Here is a 21,910-nt window from a genome sequence, read left to right as displayed (position 1 = left end):
ACCCCAATTTTTGGTCTTGAATATAGTTTTAATCAGAATTTAAAGTACAATTCTGTGTTTCTCTTTACATTGAAGACTGCTCACTCCTAAGAAGGAAAGCTTGCCTTTAGGTATGCTATCAAAGGACAGCAGATTACTGCATCCTTCTTCCACACTCTGAAATCCCACTGAGAAATGGCTATCCCCTGAACAGGAGGCAGCAGAAGCACATTATTCAGTCTCCAGCCTTAATTAGAAAAATGACTAAAACTACATTAAGTTGTTCTCATTAAAAACTTTACAGATCTCTGCATGTGCTTTCTACCCAAAATGTCTCTCTCTTCAGTCAATGACATAAATCTATCTCCCCAAAGAATGAAAAATTAACATTTAAGAAGTTGCTTCCTCAGTTTCAATATTTCACTTACTATGATCATTTAATGAGGTCAACAAACACAACAGCTGCAAAGTCACCAGGCAGATCTAATTGGATTTCAAATACTACAGTGATTAAGCACAAGAGGAAAGAGGAAAAAAAATGCTGTGAACCAGAAAGCTGAATTGCTGTGAGCTACCTGCAGCTGCAACATCTCTGCCCAAAATGCTTCTTGGGCTTTTTATTGGTCATTGGTTTTATTTGACCAAAATTAAAGCACAAATAAGAGCCACTGAACAGGCCTGAGGGTGGTGAGACACTGGAACAGGTTGCCCAGAGAGGCTGTGGCTGCCTCCTCCCTGGAGGTGTTCAAGGCCAGGCTGGATGAGGCCTTGAGCCGCTGAGTCTAGTTGAGAGGTGTCCCTGGGCATGGTGGGGAGGTTGGAGTTGATGATCTCACAGGTCCCTTCCAACCTGAGCCAACCTATGATACCTAATGTACTGCAGCAAAAAAAAGGAGTTAGGTGATGCTGAACTTGTGTGATAAGGTCACCAACATGTGGGGACACAAAGACTCGAGCAACGACAGAAAACGCACACCGCCGTTAAAAGCCGTTCACGTCTCTTTTGTGACTTCTGCTTTTAAACCCTATTTCTGTGTGTACTTCCCCAGCCACAATGAATCACATCCACTGCAATGAAACCCAGCATACACTCTCACAACCCCCCCTGAGATCCATTTCTCAAACTATCCAAACAAAGACTGGAAACTTGCTCTTCAGTAGCATCCTCTCTTCCACGACAACTGCAGCCCTCAGTAAAACAGCCTGCACAGTAGCTGAGACTTCTGGCTGCCCTGGCTGGGTTTGTTTTGTTAAAACAAACCCCAAATTAGCCAGGAGAATGAGAATCCTTCACAGACTCCTATGGCTCAGTACTACAAGAAAAAAAACCCCTAACAACTCAGGTTTGGTTTTTGCCCCCTCTCTTCTTTAAGTATTCAGAAACAGTTCCACCGGTTGAATCTTGACACAAATTAAAATCCTGCCAGGTAAATGCAGGTACTTTGTTAGATTACTTCTAGCTAGAGGCAGATGTGGCTATTCCCACAGTGGCTCAGCAGGTGCTCTTCAGCAGCTGGTGCCCTTTACTGGTTTGCCTTTGTAAGCATTCCCAGCAGATTTCCAACCATTTCTGAGGCAGCACTACACAATATACACATGCTTGGCAGCTGTGTGGGAAATGAAACAGGCTGAGGTTTCATTCCAATCAGATGCAGTCAATTTTAACTCATGTTAATATCACAAAGTGCATTTCCCTAATCATATTTACTGTCTGAAGGAGAAGGAGCAACCAAAATCCCAAAGAACTGTAAGAGTATGCAACTTTGTGACAGCAGCTACTCCTGCTTCTCAGCAGCTTTTGCTAAGCACATCATACACAGCCATGCCCCTTGGAAGAAGAGAACAGCAGGAATGAAGTTCTCTGCAGTCAGCAGTACAGACATGCCCACCAATGGTTTGGCTTGGAAGATCATCTACTTCCAACCCCCTGCCATGGGCAGGGACACCTCCCACCAGCCCAGCTTGCTCAAGGCCTCATCCAACCTGGCCTTGAACACCTCCAGGGAGGGGACAGCCACAGCCTCCCTGGGCAACCTGTGCCAGTGTCTCCCCACTCTCACTCTGAAGATTTCTTCCTAATCTCCAGTCTCAATCTGCCCTCCTCAAGCTTCAATCCATTCCCTTTCATCCTATCACTATAAAAAAAGTTCCTTCCTCTGCCCTCCTGTCGCTCCTTCAGGTACTGGAAGGCTGTCCTAAGTTCTCCCTGGAGCCTTCTCTTCAGGCTGAACAGCCCCAGCTCTCAGCCTGTCCCTGTAGGGGAAGTTCTCCAGCCCTCTGTCATCTTGGTGGCCTCCTCTGGACCCTCTCCAGCAGTTCCATGTCCTGTTTGTGCTGGGGTACCAGAACCAGACTGAGTGCTCCAGGTGGGGTCTCACCAGAGCAGAGGGGCAGAATCCCCTCCCTGTCCTGCTGCTCTCACTGCTTTTGATGCAGCCCAGGGCATGGCTGCCTTCTGGGCTGCGAGCAACCATTGCCAGCTCACGGGGAGTTCTTCATCATTACCTTGACCTGTGTGGGCTATTTTCCTTGCCTGAAGCTGGGGCTAATGAGCACAGAACTTGCAGATTTTCCTCAGAGCGATTTCCCAGCCTGCTTCCTTGGATGGGTGGCAAGATTTCATTACAATTAACAATACTTCTTTTTACAAACTGTTCAATTCCCTCCAGCTTTCAACTGCAGTTTGGCAAACATGCAACTGAAATATGGACTGAGATCAGCTGAGGGATAAATGGTGCAAGAGTCTGGATGTGAAAAGGGTAATTTGTGCAATAATATCCATGCTTCTGTACAGGAGCCTTGTCCTGTACCATTCCAAATACAAGAAAACATTACAGGGGGAAAGAAAAAAAAAGAGAGAATATTGATTTTGCAATCATTCCTTCACACAATGCAGAGGGAGGAAAAAAAACCCCTTCTTATTGGGATCATTAAGTAGTGTTAGGAAAAGGAAATAAAAATAACATGAAAGTAATAAATCCTACTCAGAACATCCACTTGAGGTAAAAAGCTGAAGCAATTTTTCACCAGCAGCAATTTATTAGACAAAAACCTGTTTTCACAGGCTTGAAGAGGAACTTTCCCTGACCTGAGTTTATGACTTTAAAGGTCCATTTATTTGGGAACAAGGCTGGCACACCCCCACCTTTATTGTAGGCTTCACTAATGGTCACACAGGATGTCAAGCAGCCAAAGCCAATAAATCTAAGTTTGTGCTGACTCCATTTTTCACATTCTCTTTATTGAAATGATCCAGGTTCTGAGGAATCTCAACTGATACTTATAAACACTTCAAGTGAAAGATAGTTCAGCTTTCCTCAACCTGATTGAAAAGAGATCTTTCCAGCCCTAATGATTCGATGACCCATAGCACTGAACCTGGCTTGGGTCCATAGAGTCACAGGATGGTTTGGGTTGGAAGGCAACTTTAAAGGTTGTCTGGTCCAATCCCCCTGCAGTCAGCAGGGACATCTTCAATTAGAGCAGGTTGCTCAAACCTGTGAATAACCTAACCTGGAATGGTTCCAGGGATGGGGCATCTCCCACCTCGCTGGGCAACCCAGGCCAGGGTCTCACTACCCTCTAGGTTAAATCTCCCCTCTGAGTTTAAACCATCACCTCTTAAAGTTCAGGTTCATTCTCAGCCCCTTTAAATCCTGGAAGGCAACCAGAAGGCTTCCCTGAGGCCTTTTGGTCTCCAGGCTCAACAATTCCAACTCTCTCAGCCTGGCCTCACGGCAGATAGCTTCCAGCCCTCCCATCATTGTTGTGGCCTCCTCTGGACCTGCTCCAGCAGCTCTATGTCTTTCTTGGCTAGCCATGAAGTAGAAGCATACTGAGTTATGGTGTCCCCATCCTCAGCTCCAGAGCTGCCCAGACACTGCAGCAGCTCTGCTCTTCCTCACCACAAGCCCCTTTTCAGCCTGGACTGTAAGAGATTGCTTCAGCTTCAAGTCCTTTCCCCAGGCCTGACCATCAATGGAAGTGTCAGTGAGGATCTGTTACTGGGTGCTGGAGCCCTGGAGCAGGCTGCCCAGAGAGGTTGTGGAATCTCCTCCTCCAGAGAGATTCCAAACCCACCTGGACATTGTGATCCTGGCCAAGCTTCTCTGGGCGCCTCTGCTTTAGCAAGGGGGTTGGCTTGGATGATCTACCTAAGACATTATGAAAGGGATTGGATCACTGAACTACATCCCCCAACAAATCATCTCAGCATCAGCAGTGAGGAAGCTCAGCAGCTGCATTTACACATCACACCAATTATTGGCAGTCTTTTTCAGGTAAGTTTTTGTAATACAAAGGAAAAACTAATTTCATGTCTTGGAAATCCTTTACTCACCTCATCTAAGTCTTTAATGTAAACAATCTTCTCTTCAATACCAATAGGCATTGGCTCACTGTGGGGGATCTTTACTTCTTCATACATTTTGTTGTTTTCTCTCTGAACTGCCTCTGGTAAGAACACCTAGAACAGTATCAAGGGGAAAAAATAATTCCAAGTGTGAAAACACAAACTGTCATTATGCAGAACCCACTCTGAACAGTGCTTTAGCACCTTCCTGCAAAAAAAGGAATCCAAAATTCTCACAGATTCTTTTTTTAGATAGCAGTGAACCCCAAACAATCAGGTTTTTTACTCAGAAAATAGTCCCAGCCAGACATAAATAAGATAAATCCATTTAACAAATTTCAAAAGCCATTAAGTTCAGCATTTCATAAAGCATTCACTTTGTTCAAGTAAATTCAATGGTTCTCAAGAGGAAAAAAAAACAGGCTTTTCATTCAATCACCCTAGAAATAACAAATGTATTAGCTGGGAAAGGGTCAAAACCACACCAGGACACATGAAAGTGTTTAAAACCCTCTGCAAAGAAGCCCTGCTTCAAACTCTGGATGTGGGCAAGGAGGAGGAGCATCTCTAAGGGAGCCAAGGGAACCCTGCTGCAGGTTGTTCCCTGGGCAAGATGGGTCCAGAAGGGTCATGCAGCAAACACCTACCTTTGCACCCCCAATGAATGCAGATGTTTTCATGGCTTCAGCTCTGGAATCATAAACATGTGGATAATGGATTTTTTCCAAGTCCACCTCTCTCTGCCTGGCCAGGACAGGCATGCTTCGAGCGTTCAGAAGTGCCAGTTCTCTGTGAGGAAAACAAAAGAACCAAACAACTGCACTGATTCTGCCCATTTTAGGCAGAGTGTGGCTGCTTGAAGTCAGAGCAACAGTTATGGAAATTCAAAGGAAAAATACATTGCCTAAAATACTCAACAAAGGAATTTTACAGTGTTAGCCTCTGGCATCAGTTAAACTTGGTGCCATGGGTTAGTTGTTTAGATGGGTTGGATTGGTTGATGGGTTGGACATGATGATCTTGAAGGTCTCTTCCAACCTGGTTTATTATTATTATTATTACTATTATAAACCAAGTCCTCACAACCCACTGCCTGCAGAACAATCAGAAGTGCAGTCCAGTAAGGGCAAGGCTTCCCTAAATGCAGTGTAGCCTCTCTGTAAGCAGCACAGCAAGATCAGTATTCACAGTCAGGTGCCAGCCTCACTGCTTTTCTCAGTAGGAAACACAAGAGTTTATTTGCTTCTTATCCTCTCCCTTCCCTACTCCTCCCACTACCTTTAGCTGACAGCATGGAAACCAGCACCCATTAATCCTGAGAGGGAAAAACCAGAAAGATGGTTCTGATAGATTTAGTACAGACTTCATCAATCTTAAGCAAGTGGTGTGTGTATGGGAAGCAAGAAAGATAGCCTGCCCCTCTCATCTGCATCTCCAGCCCACAGAGATGAGATCAAGAGGATTCTCATTAAGCAGATCATTGCTTGTTTTCCCTGAAAATCAGGTTTTCATATCAAAAAAGAGAAATTCTACTCTTGTAGCAGAACGTGGCTTGAAGGCAGAATCACCTCAGCAGCAAGGCAAGCTAAGGAAAACAAACCATTAGGGTACCTTGAAGTAGGGATTACAACAGAAGCGTTTCTCAGCCGGGGGCGTTTGTTACCTTTGCATCCGCAGCTCTTTGGGATCAAAGTTCATTAATCCTTCTCCAGAAGCTTCTCCATCTTCCCCAGCCTGCTTCTCTTTCCTGGCATTTCTCTTCTCTTCCCGACGGTACTGCTTCAGTAGCAGCTTTTCCTGTTCAGACTGAATTGTCACTTGACAACCATAATTGGGCTTGGTGCTCTCTCCCAGGAGCCTCTTGCACTGTTCTGCGACAGGACAACAGGCAGGCAACTTCACAGCTACTGCATCCCGGCTTTGCTCTCCCTGCTTTGCTTCTAAAGGTTTGGATTTTGTGGGGGAATGCTTGGTTGGTTGTTTTTTGGGGAGGGAAGGAAGTGGGCTTGTGTTTAAAGACAGTTTAGCTCTGTATAGAGGGGCTGTGCAGCAGCTGGCCTGAAGAAATCTAAAAGCTGCTGTTCCGAAGGTTGGATGTTTAAAGTCAACATCATAAAGCAAGCAAAACATCTTCATCTCAAAGCAAGAGGATGGGCTAGCAGCAAAAGGAAGGGCTCTGTTTCTTTTCTGTTTCTGACTTCCCTAGAGGAACCACCACTGCTGTCTCCTCTTGCACAGAGACAGCAGTTTGGGCAGGCAGGATTTCCAAACACTTAACAGTCAGTGTGTGTTTACCACACAACATGATTGTAGTGCAAGCAAACTCCCAAAGTAAACTCCCTAAACAACTGGGAAAAGAGACCCTGTTCTACATGACCACAAGGATGCTTTCCCTTCACCAGGAGATCTTTGTTTAAGCCCAGAGCAATCTCTCTCCATTCACTCCTTATCTCTTTTACTTGCCTTTTAAGCAGCCATTGACAGTATTGTTGTTTGAAAAGTTAGAAAACTACTTTTCATGTGATTTGGGATAAAAATGTTGTAGTTCCTTACCTTGAAGAGCCTGAAACCTGTTGTCATTTGGACAAGTCAAAGATCTTTCCAGAATCAGAGATCTGTTCTGTAGAAGCTTCTCTATGAGTTCAAACCCTTCAGGACCCAGCAATTCAAACAGCTACAACGAAAACAAAGTCCTAAGTTATTACTCATCTGCACAGAAATCCATAAGCAGGGCTGCAATATTCCCCTCCCTGGCAGCAGCACATATGCTGACAATGAGTTTGAAGACATTAATGAACTTCCACTGCAAGTAATTCAACCCAAAAGCTATCACTGCTGGCAGTCATCCTGATCCTCCCTTACCAACAGGGGAAAAGCACAGAAAGTTTGCAGGAAGTTTTAAAAATAAATCTGTGAATGATGTCTACCAAGTAAAGCTCTGCTGCTCTCAGAGACTGCTTGAAAACTCAGCTCTTCTGAAGACTACGTTTTATCTGTCTGTCTTCACAGCCATTTGCCTAACTGTGCTGCAAATTTATTCCTCCACAATCCAAGCAGCTAAATCAGGAGAACCAATGCTTTCTCACAAATCACATAAAGACAGGCCAGTGAACAGACAGAGCTGGCTGCATTGTCACAGCCATGGCCTACAAATAGAAACAAAGAGAAAAATAACAGCTGTAGAATACAGCAGGAAACCATGAAGAGGACACCAGTATCAACTTCAGCCTGTGCCATTCATGCAGGTGATGCACACCAGCACAGAATTCCCTACCAAGAGGCACTCACTATAGGTGCAGCATATCAGATTTGATATGTTGTTATATATTCTGGCCTGAAAAGTCAACATCCAAGACCTTGACAGCAGGCAATGGAATGTGGTGAACATGCAGAGCTGCTGTCTTATGAAGATCCAATGAGATAAACTAGGCAGCAGGCAGGAGCTGGAGAGGCTGGGTGTCAGTCAGCAGCTTCTTGAACACCAGCCAAATAATTATACCCCTTAGAGTCAGGACAGATTGTACCCAAAAGGCAACTCTGGCTGCCTCCAACAACAAAGGTCTCAGATGACTTCAGCTAGTACCATAGAGACACAAATGAGTGTGATGTATGGCCACTCATATTTGTATGGATGACTTTTACATTTGATTTTATAGCCACGGTCTTAATATCTGGAAGGAAGTGTAATGAGCAATCAATCCAGGAATGGAGGACAAGATGGGTCATGCTGTATTAGAAAGGTGAGGCAAGCTCCCCACACTGTCTGGCAGAGCAGGGAACAAGAAAGCTGAACCCCAACAGATGTGTGGCACAGTAAATTTTTTTATCAAGCAAAGCTCAGCCATAAAAAGTAAATCTTGAGGGTTGAACTCACACTTAAAGACTTTCCTCTGAATGTTAAATAGCTGATACTCCCTTCTTAACTCTGTAAGGCACAATTTATCAGGAGCCTTGGAGGTCCTTGGTGTGACCTCAATTAGGAGGTACGGACCTGGGAACATTACTTTGACATCACAAATCCAGCATCACAAGGACCTCTTCTATGAGGTGGGAAGGGATCACATAAACCAAACATCCTGGTTTGCAAACACAAGCAAAAGCACAACAGGAACAGCTTTGTGCCTCGCTTGGGTCTTACTATGAAGCACTGCTCTGCTGAAGTTACAGAATCATAGGACTGTTTTGGTTGGAAAAGCTCTCTAAGATCTTGGAGTCCAACCATCAACCCAACTCCATCATGGCCACTAAACCACATCCTGAGGTTTCCCAAGGAAACCAAATCACTCTGAGTGTAAAACACTGTGTGAGCCAACAAACTCCTTTGAAGTACATTTTTAACACCTTTAAGCCTCTTCAGTAACTTCCAAAGTTCACAGAAAGACAAAATGTTTGGGGGCAAAGACCAAACTAAATGACTGCTCTATGGGCCTCCTGCTCAGTCTTCTGCACAGATGAAGGGCTCACACCAGTGAGCCCTTCAAGAGCACCACTGTAAACTCCTCTTTGGCCAGGAAAGTCACCTATGAGATGACTTAGAGGAAAGTGATTTTGTGCTTAAGTAATGAGTGATCCTTCATCTTTAAGCTGCCATCTGCCCAATTTGTAGCTCCTTAAGTGGATGTGAAAAGAACCTCTCAGCATCAAAGTTCTACCAGGCCCAGAGTGGCTTGTTCTAGAAGAAGATCTCATTAAGTTCAATAATATATTGAAGCTCATTCAGAAGTTACCATGAAGAGATCAAGCCTTGTACCACCTCAAAGATACAACAAAACTAAGTGAAGGAGTTGACAGGAAAGAGGAAAAGTTACTGACGGGAAGGAGAGCAAGAAGCTCTTAGCCCTAGGATGAAGCCAAGCATCTCTTGACTCTCACTGCAGCTCTTTCATCATTTCTTAAGTTCTGCCCTCAAAAAACAGCACTCAAATGCTATTCAGTTTGGTGCCTTCTGAAGGGAGACAGCATGGCTCTGTTTTCACAAAAAGACAAAGCTTGTCATCTGTGGGGTTTCAACAGTCCCTGGACATCAACAAAGCTGTGTACTTCTGAGTTTAAAAAAGGCCACAAGGGGAAAAAAAATAAAGAAGAAAACTGCCTGAGAAATAACAGAATTATTGCCTCTGTAAGAGGGGGAGCAGATAAGCTCCATGGTCAAGAATAATGAGATGTGGGCTTTGTATTGGGGGGAAAAAAGAGAGAAGATGAGCTTGAAAAGCCAGCCCCATGCCAGGTTAGAGGCTTTGATGAGAAGATAAAGATAAAACACCACAGGGGTGATCCATGTATGCCTCTGCTTCCCAAAATGAGAACTGCTTTTAGGTACTAAGTAATGGGGAATAAGTTTTGTGATATGCTAATTTGTTAGGGCTAAAAAGTCCTTTTATTGCACAAAAGGAAAAGGCTCTTTGACTCTTGAAACCAAACATGTTCCAGGAGCCAAGCTGCTTTGCCATGAATGAGGATGTCTGCGACGCCAAGGGCAGGCACACGTGCGGGGCCCAATGCTGATGTCAGACTCTGCTCTGCTGAGACCCCACCTGGAGCACTGCAGCCAGCTCTGCAGCCCTCAGCACAGGAAGGACACACACCTGATGGAGCAGGTCCAGAGGAGGGGCACAAAGATGATCAGAGGGCTGGAACAGCCCCTGAGGGATCTGAGGTTCTTCAGCCTGCAGAAGAGAAGGCTCCAGGGAGACCTAATAGTGGCCTGGAATCTAAAAGTTAACTGGAAGTCCTGGTGGGACTTTTCCTAGGTACAGACAATATTGCTCAGACCTCTCTTTCATGTTGTCAGTCACTGCTGTCCCCTCTCTCTCTGAGTGCCTTTTCCTGCAAGCTACAGCCTGCTGATGCATTACTCCCACTCTAAATATGTTTGTACTGCTTCTTACTGTTCCTTCATTGTGTCCAGCCAGACTGGCACTTCCCATATTTCATTTCCTCACTTACCCATGCTTCCTTTCACAGCATGCATCCTATACAATGGACCTCCTGGGAACCCTTCTCAATTATTTTTAGCAACTCCTATATATAGGAATGATGAAGTCACCTTCTGAAACTGCTTCCCCTGTCATTAGACAGTCTGCATAAATACTGCACTCAAGATCAGCTGTGCAGTGTAGCTGGGACACAAAGTGTCTGGCAGTGCTTACAATGAGTCTTGAGGGTCTTCATAATGGGACAAGCACATAGAGATGTTGATGTCATGGAAATGCATTCCATCAGAGCTTGCACTGGGGCTCCCAAAGCACCTTTAGTTCTGCTTCAGAAGCATTAGAAAAGCTGCAGCTGGGAGTCCTAAGCCTGAAGAGCAGCAATTTAGACAGAAAACTCAAGTTCATACCCATTACCTCTTGTCCTTTTGCTTTGACAGGGAAGAGTGAACCTTCTGGGAGCAAAGCAGCATGTGCAACTAGACTGATGTGCCAAGCTGGTGCCAAGGCAGAGCTTCCAAGAGCAGACCACTGGTGTTTGGGAGAAGCAAAGCATTTGCAAAGCCCAACACCCAGCATTCTACAAAGCAACAAGAAGCTGATGCTTTACAGCATATTTTGCCTAAGGAAAGCAAAGTACACAGCTAATTTCACACCTGCCCACTGCACTTCTCTGAAGGAGAAGGTCAGCTGGTAACTAGGGGAATGGCTGTGGCATATGCAAACAAGCTCCACTTGCCCTCTGAGCCAAGCAGAAGTGTTAGTTAAACATTGAGCCAGAGCCAACTGTGCTGTGCACAGATAATGAAGCCTGTTTCTCAAAAGCATCTCTGTTGGATCCTGCACAGTGTGTCAGAGGAATGATCTCAAAAGCAGCACCTGAGCACCATGCAAGCCTGCACAAAAATGAAACTGTGCAGCACTTCTCACAGCCAGTTTCATAATGTGAACTGTGAAGAGTTCATAGCTCTTTATATAACTCACATGTTCAGAATGCTCAGGGAATCATTCTCAGTGCAGACCTAAGAACTATTAAACTGAATTAAAGGTTTAGAAATGCAAGCTAAGGGTTTCTTAGGCCATCAAATTTTTGGCCAGTCAGAACACAGAGCTTTTCTTTGCAAAATGCAGCACACAAGTTCTGACTGCTTGTGAAAGCAAGGAGCAAGCAGGAAGAAGGGTGTCTACAGTTTGCTGTTTGCAAAGAAGTCACTAGCAGGAAACTGAATCCACACACACTTGCTTAGCCTTGCTCTGCAATAATGGGATCTTGTGCAATGCTCTTCCATTGATTTCCTTGGAGTGTGGAGTCTGTGGGAGTTGAAAAATCCTTTTGTAGCTGGTTTGCATTATGAACTCTAAAATATGCTCTTGTTGAACTGTGTTTCAATGTCATTTCACAATGTTACATTCGTTTCGGCTTGCGCACTGGGAGAAATGTAAATGTCCACATAAATAATGGTAGGCTTTTAAAGGGTATTGGAAATGTAGCCCTGTAAACAAAGGCTGCTTGGATTTTCTCTTAAAAGAATAATGATCATTACAGATCCCTCTTTAATGCAGGAAACTAAACAAATGATTTATCTGAAAAACAAATGCCCATTATTTATAGATACTTAAGGAGACCAATTTAACACATCTGAAATCAAAGTCACTTTAAAACCTAACCAAGATTGCTTGCAACAGGAGGATTGCTTATTTCCTGCACTCCATAATTCATTCAATTTCACAAAAGGTTAAACCAGGACAAGTGCTAAGGTCTTGCACCTGGGTAAACATAATCAAGGAGCACAGCGCAGGATGGGATTTACCTCACTGGGCAGCAGCTCTGTGGAAAGGGACCTGGGGATGCTGGTGGACAACAGGCTCCATATGAGCAAACAGCACGCTGCTGTGGCAAGGAAAGCCAGCAAGGTGTTGGGCTGCACCAACAAGGGCATCACCACCAGGGATAAAGAAGTCAGAAAGTCATTCTACTCAGTGCTTGTCACACCACTCCTGGAATACTGTGCTCAGTTTTGGCCTCTGCTATGCAAAAGCAATGTAGGAAAGACACCAAGGTCCTGGGACATAACCAGAGAAGAGCAATGAGGCTGGGGAGGGGTTTGGAGAGTGTTGGATGAGGAAGGGGCTGAGGGAGCTGGGGAGTGTTTAGCCTGGAGAAGGCTGAGGGGAGATCTTACTGGTCTCTACAACTCCCTGAAAGGAGGCTGGAGTGAGGCTGGTGTTGGTCTCTTCTCCCAAGTAACCGGGGATAGGATGAGAGGAGATGGGAGGTTAGGGTCTCTTCCAACCTTAGTTGCTGTGATACTGTGATACTGTGTGACATTACAGTCTTAACTACAGACCTGTCACTTTAATTCATTTCAATGTCAAAATGAAAATTTATCTATGATTAAAGGAAGACAAAACAACAAAACCCCCCAACAAACTATTCCTTTGGGATATAGGGACAAGGTGATTAAATAGAAAGCCATAGGGATATAAAAATCAGCACACTGAAGCCACAAACAAAACTCACAGCTTGACTGCAAGATAATCTTTCATAAACCTTTCAAAACTGCCCCATGAAATTGTAGTCAGGGAGCACACAGATAGCAGTGGAACAACACTGTGGATAAGAAAAAGAGAAATATGACTGGGGAAGAGTTAAAAGGAGATGTTTTAGAGGAAAAAATAATAATCAAAAAGACATGCAGGTAACTGGAAAATGACCTACTAATGATACATCACTTGGCAGAACACTTCATTAATCTAGGAAATGAATAAATAGAAGCTGTCTCACATCTGGACTTCATTTAAAACATTGCAATTTTCCACATGAGGACTTGCTAAAGTCGAGGGGATGAGCATTAAGAATTAAAAGTTGGTGAGGAGCTGCCTGAAGGGGAAATGAAAGGCAGTGCTGAAAAGGCATGGCATCATCTGGGAAAAAAAAAGGTACAGGCACTGTTCTTTGATGCTCACTTTTTAAATTGGTTCAAAAGAGGACAACTGTAGCACAAGGAAAGTGATCAGAAACCCAGCCCTGATTACAGCCAGCAAGCAGGTGACAAGGGTTCATTTTAGCCACTCCGGCAACAAGGCTCAAGAGAGATCTTCAAGGGAAAAGCTGGGACAGATTTTCCCACACACTTTCATCACTGAAGTCTTCCTCAGTGTAAGATGTTGTCCCCCTGACAGAAAAGGTCTTTCCCAGATTCTTTAAAGCTTGTGTAGATTTTCTTTTCCTTTACTTCTCAGTACTCCTTCTGCAGAAGGGCTGGCAGCAGACTCAGAAGGGCCTCCTGCCAGTTTGTTGAATTGACAAATGAGTGAAGCTCCCCTGGTTCTTGATCCCAAGAGCATTAACAGGTTCAACCAACAAAGCACATTGGCAGATATCTGTGGTGGGATTAGGATAGGGCAACAGAAATAATGTAGGTGAACTGAAGTGGAAATAAAAAATCACTATATTGGCACACCAGTGACAAAGGCAGCTGAAGCTACAGGCTGAAGCCTGGGAGCCACCAGAGCTCCAGATAGCAGAGCCTGGGGAAATGCCTGTCTGAAAGCCTGTTGCTTTGTCAATCAGAGACAAACATCCTGCTGAAAAAACCCCAACAAACCCTACTTAAGGAAACAACAAAGGAATCTATAGCTAGATAAAGTATGAGCTATTAACAGATATTCACTTACATTCTGAAATAAACAATGAAAGAACTGCATTTCAGTAACAAAGCTGCAACCTTTTGAGCCTAAAGATTATAGAGCCCTCCACATCTTACAGGACTAGGTGCTGCCCATTAAGCTGATGAATATTCACCAACCTGAGCTGTTCTGACTAGAGGTCTCTAGTTATTTTAGCTCTATGGGAAACTTTTTCCTTCTTTGTTACAATAAAGGGAAACTGCACCACTGCATTAGTGTGAAAACAGAGATTCCCTGGGGGTGTTCAAGGCCAGGCTGCATGAGGCCTTGAGCAGCCCAGTCTAGTTGAGAGGTGTCCCTGCCCAGGGCAGGGAGGTTGGGGTATAAGATCTCAGAGGTCCCTTCCAACCTGAGCCATTCTGGGATTCTGTGAGAGGTACTGCCAAAATAAAATCCAGATACAGATACACAGGAGCTCCCAAAAGAAATCTCCTGAGGACAACATGCTGTAACCAAACAGGGACTGAAGTCCTCCAGCTTCCTCCTAGTTACCCTGGGAGGGGCTAGATGGCAAAGTTGCTAAAATGCTCTCAGCTGCCTCAAATCTTCATTTAAAAATCTCCACATACTAGAAACTGAGTGATTCAATTGAGGACTGCTCTGTATGCTAAGTTTTGATAGAAAACAATAGGAAAGCACAATGGTAGCTGGGCAGAAGCCATATTTTGTCATCAGCTTTTTCCTCCTGTTATTAAACAATGGCCTTGTTGCCGCATCGCTGCCACCTCCTGCTTAGCAACGAGCCTGACACACAGCGAGGAGCAGGCTCCTTGTAGCTGTCATTTAGCTTTGCTAGACTTCATGTCCCCGAAGAAAAGCACATGTCCAAAACATTCAAAAATAAGTTATAACTCCCATCTCACTCCAAGCATAAGAATCAATTTCCCTCTAATTAAGAGTCACCAGTGATGTGCCAGATAAACAAACTGCCCCACAGGAAGCCTGGAATGTTCTCAAGCAGTGAAAGCAAAGAATAAAGTTATTTCTTCTACCTCTCCAGCCACTTTAAACAGGAGTTGCACAGTGCTGAAGGAAGAAGCTCAATTCAATTCCTTGCAGAATTCATTCAGTAGATACAAACCTAAGCGGCATCCATGTGTGTGCCTGGGCAGGCACCACAGAGACAGGATGGCACTCCTGAAAGAGTCCAAACAAGCTCATAAGCTTAATACAGTCTGGAATCTTAGAATGGGCTGGGTTGGAAGGGACCTTAAAGATCATCTATATCCAACACCCACACCATGGGCAGGGACACTTTCTACTAGCCCAGGCTGCTCAAGGTTGCATCCAGCCTGGCCTTGAACACCTCCAGGGAGAGGACATCCACAGCCTCCCTGGGCAGCCTGTGCCAGTGTCTCCCCACCCTCACTCTCAAGAATTTCTTCCTAATCTCCAGTCTAAATCTGCCCTCCTCAAGCTTCAATCCATTCTCCCTCATCCTATTACAATCTTAAGATATTATAATCTTAACAAACTTTGCTTAAGACTTGAATTGAACTGTTTTAGAGGAGAGAAGCCCACTTGCCAGTATCCTCACCACCGGCATGCTCTTTTCTAAGCAGGCAGCAGCAGCTTCCTGAACAGGAGACTAGCCACAGCCTTTTAACATATGAAAGTGTATTTGTACAGACCTGGATTTTTATTTACAAAGAATGATCCTTTCCCAACAGTAGTTCTTGTTCTCTTGGTTTATAAAGACAAAAAAAGAATTTCCTAGGGCAGAGAGACTTCAGCATGTATGCAGCACCTCAGCTGAGGCAAGGCTTTCAGTATGCATAATCAATCACCTACTTGTTATGCCATCTCATATGGCAATTCTATGACCTAGTTCTAGAAATGGGTTCTCTTCAGGTTTAAAAGCACCATCTGCTCTTAATGATGCCACCAGCAAAACTGTTGTAACAAATAACTAAAAAAAAAGGTAAAATAAACTCCCTAAGTGATGGTAAAATCCCAAGCCCAGAAGAAATATTCAAGTCATGAGGAGACTTACAGAGCACAACCCAAATGCCAGTTAACTTTTAACAGGAGGTCATCAGGTTCCAATTAATTTTACCCTCTCCTTGGCCCCCATGTTGTGCAACAAGTTAATAAGATAATTGCAAGGAAAGGCAACATGGGGGTCAAAATAAGGAGAATGGGAAGGAGAAAAAATCATTTCTCATTACCAGGAGTTCTTAAAAACCCCAAACAAGATACAAGACAGTGTTTCTATACAGAAAATAGCTCCAAGAACAGCCAAACAGAACAGGAATGTGGCTTCAGCAACTCCACCATTATGCAGATCTCAACAGAGAGTGTGGTTACTGTGTCTATTGTGTCTACTGTACCTCATTCTGAAGTTCATCACCACTTTTGCTGGAAGACAGCATCTCGTACAAAGTACAGCAGAGGTCTTCTGTTGTTGGCCCTCCAGGGGTACCCCCTTGAGATTCGTTCAGGTACTTTCCTACTTCATACCACAAAAAAGAATCATCTACTTTTCCCTCAGGCTTGGGCTCAGCTTTGCCATCACAGTAATTCTGTAAGTGATTCAGCTGGTTAGTCAGAAACTTGTTATAATCTAAGCTGATGATCTTCCGTGCGTCGGCCTCGCCGTTCACAGGCAGCTCCTCCGAGTGATCCAAATCGTGCATGTCAAACGAAAACACTACATTTTTACCAAAGAGGACTCTGTCATCACCATTTTGCTCTTCAGCCATCTGTATGAGGGCTGTAAGCTGTTCCTCGGTGAAGTGAGAAGCAATCCGACATGTGGCACTACAAGCTGTGGTAGCAGACGATGATGGAAATGGCCCAAACATCTGCTTGATCGCCTTGGTCTCCTCGTGGCCAACACATTCCTTGTTGTGAAATGTCTTAAAGAGAAAAACAGCTCCACTCTCAATTGCTTCTTGTCCATTTTCAGCTCCAACTGTTAACAAAACCAAAGCCAAATGTGACTTTATATGCTTGAACTTCATTCAAACTTCTCCTCCATTGCCTAGAACAGAACTGGGTTCAGTCTCTTGCTGTGAGCCTCATCAACAGAGATACGAGAAGAAGACCATAACAAGAAGCAGGAACTGTTGCAAGCTACTGGATTATAAAAGCTACATGGTAATGAAGCACCTGCCTTCATTATCCTTTTTCTTACTAGAAATTCATATTAAGGATTACCAATGCTTGCTTATTTTCCTGAGTTAGAGCAAAAACTTGCCTGAGGTCTTCAACTCACAGCAGGATATTTATGAACTTTTTAAGAGGTAACAAATTTCCACTTTGTCTCACTGCTTATTCATTGCCTCATCTGAATATTCATAACAGACTAAACATACAGAACTCAGCTGGGAATTACTACACATCCTTGTACTGACTCCCAGTAGAATTACTACAGAATTTATGCTGGCTACAAAAATGAAAGCAAATAAATACATGAATTCAGATTTAGAGCTACCCCAAAAAATTATAACCAGATTATGCAAACAAAATATATATTATTAGAGGGGGAAAATAATGATTTGTCTTATGCAAACACTCACAAAAGGTACTCAGGGCCAAGATAGGCAAAGCCACCATATGGGGAACCAGAATGTCACTGTGAAACAGAATTGTGAAAGTCATCAAGCACAAACTGAACAAACCCACTCAGGATACTGGGTGTGGTGCTGGTTTGTTACACTACCAGAGAATGAAAACCTACCTATTTGTTTTGCAGCTTGCAATATAGCTTTGAGATCACCATTTACAGCTTGGTGTTCCTTCTTGTCCAAGTGGTCATCAACAAACTTCATTATCTTCTTCCAAGTAAGCTCAGACTTCAGCAACTGCTCGTGGAGTTTTAATCTTTTAGTCTGAAATCACAAGACAGTTTTGTTTGGTTTTTTTAATTGCCAATGACTATAAGGAAGCTTCCTGAAAAATGAAGCATCGGATAAACCACCTCTTTCCAACTGCATTCAGCCAGTATGAAGTAACACCTGCAAGCAGCTTTCCCTGGGAGATGTTCCAATGTCTGACTGTTCTCATGGGGAAACATTTTCCCAGAGGAGAGCCACAAGGATGATCCAAGGGCTGAAGCACCTCTGCTGTGAGGATAGGCTGAGGGAGCTGGGGGTGTTCAGCCTGGAGAAAAGAAGGCTCCAGGGAGACCTTGGAGCTGCTTCCAACAGCTGAAGTTTGCTACGGGAAGGCGGCAGAGGGACTTTTGATAAGGGTGTCTAGTGACATGGAGAATGGTTTGAAGCAGAGAGAGAGCAGGTTTAGACTGGATCTGAGGAGGAAGCAGTACTTCAGTAGAAGGGTGGTGAGACTCTGGAATGGGTTGGCCAGAGAGACTGTGGATGGCTCCTCTTCCTGGGAGTGTTCAAGGCCAGGCTGGATGAGGGCTTGAGCAGCTGAGTCTAGTTGAGAGGTGTCCCTGCCCAGCCTTGATTGCCTACTCTTAAAAAATAGCAAAGCAAGAGAGCAAACAACTCCTACCATGCACCCTCTTTCCCCCCAGCTTGACAATTAAGCTTTGGGAAAGAAAAAAGCTCTTTACCTTTAAGTCAGCCAATTCCTCACTGTAATCCTCATGCTTAGTGACATTTGAAAAGGAGCGTAAAGCACCTGTAAGGCGAGGCAAGGCCATCTGGTACTCATTCAGTGATCCATAGGATGAGAAACCAAATCCCAGTGTAAGCACCTAGATGAGAACATAAACAAGGCTTTGTTAATGCTTCAATACAAACTCATGCCACAAACTTGAAAGACCTTTTGGAGCAGGCAGAACTTGGCTGGCTTCAGCTGAACAAGTTGACAGAAATGCACAGAAGGGAGGTGAAAGACAGAGAGCAGAGGCAAGGCCTGGTGACATGCAGAGCTCGCTCAGCAGGGGCTGACCACTGGAATTTACCAGCAAGGAGGCAAAGTGGCAAGTAGAATCAGAATTGTTTTGGTTGGAGAAGACCTTTAAGATCATCAAGTCCAACCATTCCCTACCTAGGCTGGGACTAAACCATGTCTCTCAGCACCACATCTCTGCCTCTCTGAAACCACTCCAGGGATGGGGATTCAAACCCCACCCCGGGCAGCCTGTGCCAGTCTGTGAGGACCCTTTCAGGGAAGAAGTTTCTTCTAGTGTCCAACCTAAACCTCCCCTGGTGCAACTTGAGGCCACATCCTCTTATCCTAGAGGAGAATTATCCCTTTAGCATCAACAACCCAAGGGTATCCTAGTGAAATCTATGGAACTAAACTTTTTAGTTTGCTCTAGTTTATCAGAGGCCTCTCAATGCCTCTCTCAAAGCTGCATCAACAGAGGTTGCAAACAACCCCACTTGGCTCATCTTACTCCCTTCCAGAAAAGTTTGTCACCAAAGCAGAAGCAGGAAGGAGGTGTAAGGAGGGGAAATAGGGAAATAAGGGGAGGATGAAAAAGAGTGGAGTCAGGGAAGGAAAGAAAACCTTTCACCTAACAGCAACTAAGGACCACATGTTGCATCTCACCAAGGACGGCTGAGAGGACATGACAGGGCTGGGGCAAAAATGTGATCATACAAACATGCTTGGTAACTGTGTAACTGCTGTGCAAAGGCCACCGACCTCTGCAGAGGGTAGTAAGAGAGTCTCCCTAACACACTGCCGTGAACAGCAAGCACACAGGACAAAACCTCCAGTGCTAACCACTGGCCACAGAGCTAGCACTGCCAGCCTCATTCCAGCTCAGCTTCAAGAAGCGAAATAATTGCTCATAACTCTTGCTAAAGATCTACAGTAAAGCTTTAATGGAATAAACTGGAGCTTACTACAGGGAGGAGCAACTCAGCAACTACCTGGTGATGAAAATGTGTACAGTAACCAGCAAGAACAGTAGGCTTCCTGTAGCAGAAAACAGCTAAGAGAAGCTTTAATCTTTCTTTTTCCCCTGAGCTCTAATGGAAAGGCAAGAACAGAAAACAAACTTTATTCCTCCACTGTGTATACTCTGCTTGAAAAATAACTTCTGCACAGATTAAGTTAAAACTTTGACCATTAACCAGCCCATAATGACAAGCAGCCTTCACAGAATCAGAGTCACAGAATCCCAGGATGGAAGGGACCTCGAGGATCACCTGCTCCAACCTTTCTTGGCAAAGGCATGGTCTAGACAAGTTGGCCCAGCACCTGCTCAGCTGAATCCTAAGTGTCCAGTGCTAGAAACTCCACCACTTCCCTTGGCAGTTGATTCCACTAGCTTAAGAAAGTCAGGATAAATTGAAATACCTTTAATTAACCAAAATATGGCCAGAAGTTTACTGCTGGGATACCCAAAGCTGAGAGGCCAGTGAAGTTCCCAGCATCAGTTGCTTTCAGGGCAGAAAATAACCTGAGCTTGGCTCACAAGCTCGCTGCACAACCACGATCAGGGTTTGCTTTTTTATTCTCTTTTGAGAAACGTTTCTTATGTTTGGCACAAAGAAGAAAAAGTCCTGTTTCATCTCATCCTGTTTTCTCATTCGTTTCTGGTCCTTTATGCTTATTAATACCAGCAGCAAGCACCACAGGAGGTTCAGGCCGTGCCAGTACTCCTGCTAATCCCGCTCCAAGGAACACACTTGAGGCCAGCATCAGAAACAGAAAAACGAAACCAGGCCTTTATTAGCAATTTGTGCCATCCACCGAGCTGCGCGCTGGACCTCGGGCCCGGGCCGGGCCCCGCTGCCGGCCCAGGGCAGCCTGTCCGCCCGCCGGGCTCCGGCCCTGCGCCGAGCCCGGGGAAGGGAAAGAGCTACCTGGCGCCGGCCAGCGGGCTCGCTGCCTCGAAACAGTCGAGCTCCGTCCCTCACGCCCGCACACCGGTGAGAGCCAGCTGGGACGCGGCAGTCCCACTCCTCACCGAGGGGACCGGACAGCAGCTCTACGCCAGCCGCGGGAAAGAACAGCGCTGCCCCCCATCTACCGGAGCGCCACCGAGGCCGCTCGTCCGCCGCCAGCACCCCTCACGGCGCGGCGAGACCCTGCCTCCCGCCCCGTATCCCGCCACCGCCCGACCCCCGCCCGCCGAGCACGGCCGCGCACCTGCCTTCCGGCCGGCCGGTTCCGCTGCCGCAAAGAGCCGGCGCGGCACGACACTGCCGGAAAGTGAGCAGCCGAGGGGCGGGGCGGCGCCGGCCGGCTGCGGCCGGCCAGCTTCCCGGGCTGCTGCTCTGCCTCGCCGGGTTCCTCACTGCCGTGCTCATGGCACTGTGCTTTGCCAGGCTGCTGCTCTGCCTCGCCGGGTTCCCCACTGCCGTGCTCATGGCACTGTGCTTTGCCAGGCTGCTGCTCTGTCTCGCCGGGTTCCCCACTGCCGTGCTCATGGCACTGTGCTTTGCCAGGCTGCTGCTCTGCCTCGCCGGGTTCCCCACTGCCGTGCTCATGGCACTGTGCTTTGCCAGGCTGCTGCTCTGCCTCGCCGGGTTCCCCACCGCCGTGCCCGCCCATGGCAGTGCCTCTGCCTGCCCCACTCATCCCGAGAAGGACATTGAGAGGCTAGAACAGCTCCAGAGAAGGGCAACAAAGCTGGGGAAGGATCTGGAGAGCAGGGCTGGCGAGGAGCAGCTGAGGGAACTGGACTTTTTAGTCTGGAGAAGAAGAGGCTGAGAGAAGACTTCATGGCTCCTTACAGCTCTCTGAAAGGTTGGAGTCAGGGGGAGGCTGATCTCCCTAAACAACAAGTGACAGGAAACGGCCACAGGTTACACCAGGGAATGTTTAGGTTGGACGTCAGAGAAAACATCTTCACTGAAAGGGTTCTTGAAGATTGGAACAGGCTTCCTAGGGAGGTACCTGAATCCCTCTCACTCATGATGGTGTTTGAAAGAGATGATGAGAGGGCAGAGAATCCCCCAGATCCTTATGAGATAGTTGGTAAGGGATGATGCACATTGAAATTAGTAACATGGCATTCATCTGGAGCTGTGCAACTCAGGAAGCTTCAGTTGTGTTGAAGTGAGAAGACAAAAGCTCTGATAATCTT

At 45.6% G+C, this 21,910-nt stretch overlaps 1 protein-coding gene across 1 annotated transcript in view; it reads right to left on the bottom strand.

The window, feature by feature from the left end:
* Window positions 1-20,995, bottom strand: part of ASCC3 (activating signal cointegrator 1 complex subunit 3) — a 143,571-nt gene extending 122,576 nt beyond the window's left edge. The window contains exons 1-8 of the mRNA XM_054174001.1: window positions 20,971-20,995; window positions 18,473-18,616; window positions 17,633-17,783; window positions 16,281-16,864; window positions 6,884-7,004; window positions 5,994-6,201; window positions 4,978-5,119; window positions 4,319-4,444 (exon numbers count right to left, since the gene is read on the bottom strand). Coding sequence (XP_054029976.1) covers window positions 4,319-4,444; window positions 4,978-5,119; window positions 5,994-6,201; window positions 6,884-7,004; window positions 16,281-16,864; window positions 17,633-17,783; window positions 18,473-18,562 — 1,422 coding nt within the window. The 5' untranslated portion in view covers window positions 18,563-18,616; window positions 20,971-20,995. The remainder of the gene's footprint in view (window positions 1-4,318; window positions 4,445-4,977; window positions 5,120-5,993; window positions 6,202-6,883; window positions 7,005-16,280; window positions 16,865-17,632; window positions 17,784-18,472; window positions 18,617-20,970) is intronic.
* Between the last annotated feature and the right edge of the window lie 915 nt (window positions 20,996-21,910).

This window comes from Dryobates pubescens, chromosome 28 (genome assembly GCF_014839835.1).
Source record: "Dryobates pubescens isolate bDryPub1 chromosome 28, bDryPub1.pri, whole genome shotgun sequence".
In the NCBI taxonomy this organism is placed as follows: domain Eukaryota; kingdom Metazoa; phylum Chordata; class Aves; order Piciformes; family Picidae; genus Dryobates; species Dryobates pubescens.
This window is presented reverse-complemented; position numbering and strand designations above follow the sequence as displayed.